Source organism: Coloeus monedula (assembly GCF_965178545.1).
Source record: "Coloeus monedula genome assembly, chromosome: 14".
NCBI classification, from domain to species: domain Eukaryota; kingdom Metazoa; phylum Chordata; class Aves; order Passeriformes; family Corvidae; genus Coloeus; species Coloeus monedula.
The window spans coordinates 8,596,150-8,605,018 of NC_138794.1; the positions used below are offsets into that span (position 1 = coordinate 8,596,150).

At 49.0% G+C, this 8,869-nt stretch overlaps 1 protein-coding gene across 1 annotated transcript; it reads left to right on the plus strand.

Moving 5' to 3' along the window:
• The first annotated feature begins 369 nt into the window (after positions 1-369).
• NR2F2 (nuclear receptor subfamily 2 group F member 2) lies at positions 370-8,171 on the plus strand. The gene is made up of 3 exons (XM_082290914.1): positions 370-2,406; positions 4,202-4,729; positions 7,886-8,171. The coding sequence occupies exons 1-3, from the start codon at positions 1,977-1,979 to the stop codon at positions 8,158-8,160; spliced, it is 1,233 nt and encodes a 410-aa protein (XP_082147040.1). The 5' UTR covers positions 370-1,976; the 3' UTR covers positions 8,161-8,171.
• Positions 8,172-8,869: the final 698 nt, after the last annotated feature.

The window sequence follows — 8,869 nt, forward strand, 5'->3', positions numbered from 1 at the left end:
CCCCGAGGCTTTGCACCGACCCCCGAGGCCGTGCCCCGGCGGGCAGCCCCAGGTGAGGCGGCGGCGGCGCCGCGCTCCGCACGCCGGGCTCGCCTTAACCCCTGGCCCCGGCGGGGCGGGAGGGCGCGGCGAGGGGCGCGGGGCGGCGGGCGCGGGGCGGCGGGCGGCGCTAGGACCGCGCGGGCGGCGGCGGCGGCCATGGCGGGCCGCGCAAGGGCGGCGCGGCCCAATGAGGGCCGAGGGGCGGGGCGCGCGCTCCTGACCAGTCAGGCGCCGGCCCGGTTGCCTTATAAGGCGCGCGGTCGCCATGGCGACGCGCGCTGAGTTGCAGCAGCCGTGTCAAAGTTCACTCTCCCGCCAGCGGGGCGAGCGGCCGGCGGGGAGCGCGCTCGCCGCTCCTCGGCCCACACGCCGCCCGCACCGCCCGCCCGCCCCGCCCCGCGCCGCCCCTCCCCGCCGCCGCGAGGGGAGGGGAGCGGGGGGGAGCCCCCGCTTCTTTTTATTTTGGGGCGGGGGGGGGAGAGCGCTGGCGCGCTCTCCCCGTGGTGATTTTTTTCCCCTCCTCCCTCCCTCCCCGGCTGAGGAACGATGCTGCGCGCTGGGTTATGATCCTTCCCTCTCTCTCTCTCCCTCCTCCTCCTCCTCCTCCTCCTCTCCTCCTCCTCCTCCTCCTCCTCCTCCTCCTCCTCCTCCCGCTCCCCTCTTTTATCATCCTGGCTGGCTGGGCGCTGCTGCGCTGGCGAGTTGACTCCTTCCCTCCCCCCCGCCCCGCGGCCCCCCTCCCCCTGCCCGCGCCGTGAGCACCGGCGGCGCGGAGGCGAGAGCCCACTTGCGAGGCGGCAGAAGCAGCATAAGGCAGCGCGGCGGCGGCGGCAGCGGCGGCGGGAGCGGCGGCGGCGGGAGCGGCGGCAGCAGCACCCGAGCGGCGGCGGGAGCGGGAGCGGCGGCGGGGACGCGGCGCGGCGGGAGCGGCGAACCGGCGGAGCGGGGCAGAGCAGAGCGGCGGCGCCGGAGAGGAGGAGGAGGAACAAATAAACAATCATAATAATAATTCATAATAATCGTAATCATAACGATAATAAGAATTTTTTTATAAAACAAAAAAAAAAAAAAAAAGAGAGCGAGGAGGAGGAGGAGAAAAAAAAAGCCAACAGCCCCCCCACACCCCCGAGCCCAAAAGAGGGAGCGAGAGAGAGCAAGAGCGCAGCGGCCGGGCGGAGCGGCGGAGAGGAAGAATTAAAGCGAGCGAAGGAGGGAGGAGAGACAGAGCAGAGAGAGAGAGAGAGGAGGAAAGAGGAGGAGGAGGAAAAAAAAGCCCACAAAAACAAAGCGATCGCAGTTGATGTTGCTGCTGCAAGCTGGACTTCCAAAAACTACGGCGAGACCGACCGCTCTCCGCGCCGAGAAGAGTCTCCTCTGCTGTGCGTGTTTTTTTCCGCTGTGTGTGTAATCTTTAACCTTTTATTCATTCTTATTTTGATGGCTTTCCTGAATGGCTGACTGCGAGCTTCCCTGGACCTGGCCCCCAGACACCCGCCTCTCCTCCTTCAACTACTCTGCTGCAGATCAGCTCTAAGAGAGAGAGAGGGAGATCTTTGAAGAGATTTTTTTTTTTCTCCTCTCTCTCTCTCTCTCTCTCTCCCCCTCTCTCCCCCACCCCCACCACCCCTTTACTTTGCTCTCCTGGAGCCCAGACAATCGACTCGCACCTCACCCCCCCGCACACACACCTCCATCGCCCCGTGCTTCTGCACCTTCGCCGGTACCGGGAGATCCCCCCCACCCCGACCCTCCTGAAAAAAAAAAAAAAAAAAAAAAAAAGGCAAAACAACAAAAGAGAGAGGGGGAAAGAGAGAGAGAGAGAGAGGGGAGGACAAAAAATAAAAAGACTGCTGCAAAGCTGATCTGAAAAGCAAAGCAAACAAACTTTGAAAATAAAGGGGGAACAGGAAGTTTGGCAACGGTGTCCAATAGATATGGCAATGGTAGTCGGTGCGTGGCGAGACCCCCAGGACGATGTGCCCGGAGCTCAGGGAACGCAGCCTTCGCAAGCCCCGCCGGTGCAGGGACCCCCGGCCGGGGCCCCGCACACCCCACAGACCCCGGGGCCCGGGGGCCCTCCCAGTACGCCAGCCCAGACCAACCCGCCGAGCCAGCAGAACCAAGGAGACAAGCAGCAGCAGCAGCAGCACATTGAATGTGTGGTTTGTGGGGACAAGTCTAGTGGCAAACATTATGGCCAGTTTACCTGCGAGGGTTGCAAGAGTTTCTTCAAGCGGAGTGTAAGGAGGAATCTCAGCTACACTTGTCGTGCCAACAGGAACTGTCCCATTGACCAGCACCACCGCAATCAGTGTCAGTACTGCCGCCTCAAAAAATGCCTCAAAGTTGGCATGAGACGGGAAGGTATTGGGATTTCATTTGTTTTGCAATTTTTTTTCACTCGCTGCGTTTTGGGGTTTGTTTGGTTTTCTTTTTTTATTATTATTTTTAAGTAATATATATAATTACTCTTAATATTTTTAACCTCCTTCTCCAAACCCCAAACCCAACCAGAACCTTTCCTCCCCCCCACCCACCCCCCTCAAATAAACCAGCCAGAAACTTTCTCGTAATGAAAGAAAGCGGTGTTGGGGAGGGTGGGCAGGGAGGCAGGGGCTCTCGCATGCTTTCTCCTGCACTCGTAATTGATTTGTGTTTGTTTTGATTTTGCTGATGGAGGTTTATTGAAAGTGGATTTTTAGTTTCACGCTGCTTAGGAGCGAGATGATGATTCTGACGTGTGGTTACTTTTCCTTCGTGTTTCCTCCTGCATGCTCAGCCTTAGCCCCCGTCCCCCGAGCAGCCCTGTGTGTGTGTGTCTGTGCCTCTGTGTGCACACACACACGGAGCCTCCCGAGATGCACACACACACACACACACACATATATATATCCTCCAGCACCCTGCCTTAGATTGCAATTTTACACAGGCGGTTCAAATTACTATTACAATGGGACTCACCCTACCGAGGCTCTACAGCACTCCACTGTGGATTTCCAGCCGGATTTTTCCTCCTTTAAAAATATATGTACACACACACATCTCCACGCGTGTGTGTGTATATACACACTGCAGTGTGCCTGCCTTCACTGGTTGTTATTACCTCACTTTTCTTCCTCTTATTTTCTTGTTCCTCCAGGAGAGGCAGGAGGGGGTAGAAGGGATGGGGTGGGGGGTGTAGGGAGCAGTCCAGAAGTAAGTGTGGGGTGCTCGGATCTCTGCAAGTGGAGTCTTTGTGATATAAAATTAGACGGGAAATGTGAGCCTGCAGTTTTCCAGTGCGTGCTCTGTGTCTGGACGCTGCTATGTAGGTTAAGGGTGAGGGGGCTTGGGACTCGCCGGGCTCCTCTCTTTGTGTTTCTGCAAGAGTAACTAACCTTGGAATACAGGCGATAACAAATATAAATCAAGCACATTTTTAGGCGTTCTCCCTTCTTGTCGTCTCTCTGCCTCTGAGCCCTTTTTCTCTTTCCTTTTTCTCTCGCTGTCACCGTGTAAATTTATTAACAAAATGAAAGGCCCACTTTCCATGGGCAGCGGGGGAAGGTGCCTTTGGATAATGCCCTCAGCCTCACCAGGGGACCTGCCGGGGATGTTGTGGGGTGATTTCGCCTCCTTTGGTATTTTTTACGAGAGGGGGGATATATAATACCAGCAGCAACAATGTATTCAGTGGGCGAGAAACGCGTGTGGGACCAGAGCCGGGGATTTCGAACTGAAGTGTTTCTTCCTTCTCCCCTCCTCCCTCCCCATCCCGCTCCCCCAGCCTCAAATCAATGAGCTGTTTTAGATGTAATGGAGAAAAAACACACAAAGACGTATCCTGCACCCCTTGAAGGAGGGGGTGGCGGTGGAGGGGAGGGGGGAAATAACTGAACTGAGGTGTGTTTTGGGAAGTGAGGAGCTGGGCTCCCGCAGCAGCCCTGGCCGAGCCCACAGTGTCCCTCAGCTTTTATTGTTGCTTTGACTTGACCCGAGAACTGCAGAGCCTTAGAGCGGGGCTGGGGCTGAACTCTGACTGGGAAAATGCATGCTCCCCCTGAAGCTGGCCGGGTCCGGGGTCACACAGGCACGCACAAGCACACAAAGCAGGCTGTATTTGAACCGATGGTCGCAATTCAGATATTAATAGCTGTAGTTTCTTCTTTATTTACTGCAGCGGTCCAGAGGGGCAGAATGCCACCCACACAGCCAACTCATGGTCAGTTCGCCTTGACAAATGGGGACCCTCTCAACTGCCATTCCTACCTATCCGGATATATCTCCCTTCTTCTGAGAGCAGAGCCCTACCCCACCTCCCGCTTTGGCAGTCAGTGCATGCAACCCAACAACATCATGGGCATCGAGAACATTTGTGAACTGGCAGCTAGGATGCTCTTCAGCGCGGTGGAGTGGGCCAGGAATATCCCCTTCTTCCCAGACCTCCAGATCACAGACCAGGTGGCCCTCCTGAGGCTGACCTGGAGCGAGTTATTTGTCCTCAACGCTGCCCAGTGCTCCATGCCCCTCCACGTAGCTCCGCTCCTGGCAGCTGCTGGCCTTCACGCTTCGCCAATGTCTGCTGACCGAGTGGTCGCCTTTATGGACCACATACGAATCTTCCAAGAGCAAGTAGAAAAACTGAAAGCATTGCATGTCGACTCTGCAGAATATAGCTGTTTAAAGGCCATAGTCCTCTTCACCTCAGGTAGGCGGCATTTCTTTGCTCCTTTTTTTTCTTCTTCCCCGGGCCCCCCTTGAGAACTGTTTGCTCTTGCAAAGTGTTATTGCCTGCACCCCATCCCCGCTCCCTGCCCCCTGAGAACCAGCGCGGTCTCTTTTCCTTTTAGGAAGCGGTGCCCTGTGCTCTCCCCTTCAGGGCCTCGGATCCGAGCATCCTATCTTCCAGGGAGTGCAAATCAGAAAATTAAAATAAAAATAAAATGCACACACACACACACACACACACTTTTTTTTTTTTTTAAGAAAAAAACAGGCAGCCAAAATACACCCCAACCCTAGCTTGGATAATGCTGGGGACTGTGAAAGAAGGGGGCCTGGGAAGAGGCACCCATTCGCCACGAGAGACTGCGCTCTTCCCATTGAAAATAATATTTTATTTAACAGTATAGCTCTGGGTTGTTGCATTTAATGACACGCATCTGAACAGCAGCAAAATCTGTTTGATGTTGTTAAATACAAGTCGTCCTATCAGTGAAACCACTTTAAAAAGAGGATCATTTTATGGGCAGCCAGGAAGGAAAAAAAGCCCTGCAGGATTAAAAATTGAATTTAAAAAAAAAAAAAAAAGTTAAATGCGCAAAGCTGAGTTTAAAATATGTTCCCTGCCATCCCATAAAATAAAATAAATCAACTTTGCAAAGAGCTGTCTCTGATTTAAACAGAATGTGGCAGTGAGCAGTTCTGTGTCATTTAAGCTAAGGGGAAAAGTTTGCATTTGTACCCAGCAGGAACTGCATAGTCCAAAGCGAGTAGCGGGTGCGAAAAGATCATTACCATAAGTAGACAGGGATAGTATGGAAAAGTAAGAGGAGGCTGAAGCTGCCGCTCTGCAGTGTAATTCCGGGGTGGCACAACCATGACTCTCCCGAGGAAAAGACCTCGAGGTGTTTCTTAGATAATCAAAGAGGGGAGGGGGGGGGAAATATGTGTCAACTTTTGCTGCCTAGAAATAGTGCATGAGTTATAAAGCAATAATTGAGTGCGTTGTGAAATCTAATTAGCTTGCACTAGAGTTTAACCTGAGTGAGTAATAATCCTGATATTAACTCTGGAGGCTAAATTTTTTTTTTTTTTCTTCTGAGGGGAAAAAAAAAAAAAATCTGCTCGCTAATTTGTGCAATACGTTATCTCAGATCACTAACTTTGAGGCTGCACCGGCAACCCAGTGTGCTGGAGCCCTCGAAGTTCGGGGATTAAATTTAAAAATACATATATTTCATCTGTAACTCATTTGGACGTTTGGGAAAGTGGCCACGCGATAAACATATGAATGGAAGCAGGACCTGCAAAATAATTACTCATCAGAGTTTTTTAAAGCCTGATATCAGGAAACAGGAAAAAAATGTAGTTTATGTGGGAAAAGAAGGGCTCACAATCCATTCCTTGTTGTGTTAAAGGGGGTCTGGGGAACGAAGTCATTTTCTGGACTTTGTCCAGGTTCTGGGTCGTGACCTAAACTTCCTTTTATATATTATTGCTTTACACATAAAAAACTTCTCCTTTTTTTTCCTCCCCCCCCAAATTACTCGTGCTAAATCCTAAGGTGATCAATGAGCAGGGCGCATCTAGCCACAGGGAGACAGGGATCCCGAATGGGAAGGGGTGCCCGTGGGGTGCTTATTTTATTTTTCTGTCGTTTTTCTAGGATGCATTTTCCTCTCCCTCGCTCAGCCGCTCAGCGAGGATCCCACACACACTCACATCCCTCCCCAGCCCCTGCCCAGCTCACACCCACACCGAGGAGTTTATTTCCAATCCTGCCTTTTCTCCCAAATCACTTTTTTTCTTTTTTTTTCTTTTTTTTTTTTTTTTTTTAGCCTTCTGAGAAAACAATCGTCCGATCCTGTCGTAACTGTTTAATTTATGACTATTTTCAAAATGTGAGGCCTGGCGTGTAAATTGCCTCCCAACTAGATAAACGTTTCTTGTTATCTGATTCTGGGGAAGACAGCCGCATGCAAAAAAATATAGGGTGATGCTTGCAGCTTCTGCAGCACCCCAATAACCTCCCTGATGTAAAGCAGACGCACATAGATGCATATAATGTTTGCTGCAGCCTCTTTTAAGAGGGAGGGGGGAAAAATCTGGGTTCTAATGACTCGCAGAATATGCATGTGTTAGCCCTGTGCCTAGGAAAGCCACAGGGAGGTCAGGTCACAACCTGTGCTCTTTCAGCACAGACGTCTCTGATTTAAAGGGAACTTATTGTATTTTAGCGTATCAGGAAAAAAAAAAAAAAAAAAGAAAAAAATGTCCAGACCCTATCAGGGAGTTTTCTTCTTGTAAGGGCCTTTAGGTTTAAAAAGAAGAAGAAGAGGAAAAAAAAAGAGGGGGGAGTGGAGGGGGGGGAAGAAAGAAAGAGAAAAGAAAAGAGGGGGGAAAAGAAACAGCTCAAATGAACAGAGAGATCACAGTTTGCATGGCTGCCTCTGAATAGGCTAAACTGACAAGATCAGTTTTAAAGGGCCACTTAAATCAGTTTCAAAGACTGAAGAAAAACGCGTTGTCTTCTTTGGGGGAGAATCTGTTGCTGGATCCGGGGCGCCATTATCTTTGGCTGGGCCAGTTTTTTATTATTATTATGATTTCTATCACTATGAGTAGTATTCCTTCTCATCACAGGGCTAGGCTCTCCCCAATTATTTTCCGAGGAGGGGGGGGGGGGGGGGTGTGGAGAAATAGTGGCTCCCTTTCCCCCCTTTCGACTCAAGCCTTCCCCGCCCCCCCAGCCTTTCCCCCAAAAAATACAGATATATGAAATGAAGCTTGGCCAGCACCTCCTTGCCAACCTCTCAGGTCTGTTGTGCCATTAGAAATCTCGACTCTGGGAGCTGTGCTCAATCCTAAAGGAGACCCTCTAGATGAGAGAGAAATACAAACACACACACATGCACAGAGAGATTGTCCCTTTTGGTAAAACCCACTTAAACTCTGGGGGGCGAGGTGATGGCGCACGATCGACTCTTAAACCTAGAAATTTAAAAAAAAAATCAAATTAAAAATTAAAAAAAAAAAAAAAAGAAAAACCACCAAAACCTTTTTAATCTGATGATTGCTTTCTTTTTTTTTTTTTTCCTTTTCTTTCTTTTTTTTTTTTTTTTTTTAATACACTTTCTTCTAGATGCCTGTGGTCTCTCTGATGTAGCCCATGTTGAAAGTTTACAGGAGAAGTCACAGTGTGCTTTGGAAGAGTATGTTAGGAGCCAGTATCCCAACCAGCCAACACGATTCGGGAAGCTATTACTACGTCTCCCCTCCCTTCGCACTGTCTCCTCTTCTGTCATAGAGCAATTGTTTTTCGTCCGTTTGGTAGGTAAAACCCCCATAGAAACCCTAATCAGGGATATGTTACTGTCTGGCAGCAGTTTTAACTGGCCTTACATGTCCATTCAATAAAACATTTGAGAGAGAGAAAAAAAAAAAAAAACAAAACAACAAAACAAAAATTTTAAAAAAATTTCAAAATTGAGAAGGGAGATGAGAGTGAAAGGAAAGCAAATGACATTTGGGTTCTGGTTGTTTCTTAAATTTCCTTCTGCTAAGAAAGGATGTAAAAGGATGTTACAAGTTTGCTAAGAGAAGACAGGAAAAAATTAATGGACTGTGAATTAAAAAAAGAGACTGTCAAATGAACTTTTACAGAATGCATTAAAAACTCCCATGTTCTTCAGAAAAAAAAACTTGCTACTTATCATTTTTTTTGTAAAAAATAAAAAAGAGGGAAAGAAAAAAAGAAAGAAGAAGAAAAGAAACGATGGTGGGCTTTTTCTTTTTTTCTTTTTTCTTCTTTTTTTTTCTTTTTTTTTTTTGGGGTAAACTTTTTAAAAAATCTCGCTTAAAGTGCATTTAAAGGAAATTTGGAGAAAATTAGCAGAACGGAAGAAAGTAAGTCTTTTTTTTCCAAATTATTAATTGTCCTATGTGTCTATGTACCTATAGCTGTTCTTTTTTGTATTTTTCTGGTTTCAAACCAGTTTATTCTGTGGTTCTATAATAATTTTTGATATAACCTTGGCTTCTTTAAAAAAAAATAAACTGTGTATCCTTAAAAATATATGTTCTGAAAGAATTAAAACTGAGTCCATGAAAGTATCATAGGAAGAAA

Bases quoted from the DNA above. Each gene is read 5' to 3' on its own strand.
- NR2F2 (XM_082290914.1), top strand. From the start codon at position 1,977: ATGGCAATGGTAGTCGGTGCGTGGCGAGACCCCCAGGACGATGTGCCC. The intron at 2,407-4,201 runs GTATTGGGATTT...TATTTACTGCAG, and splicing joins AGTTGGCATGAGACGGGAAG to CGGTCCAGAGGGGCAGAATG. The intron at 4,730-7,885 runs GTAGGCGGCATT...ACTTTCTTCTAG, and splicing joins CATAGTCCTCTTCACCTCAG to ATGCCTGTGGTCTCTCTGAT.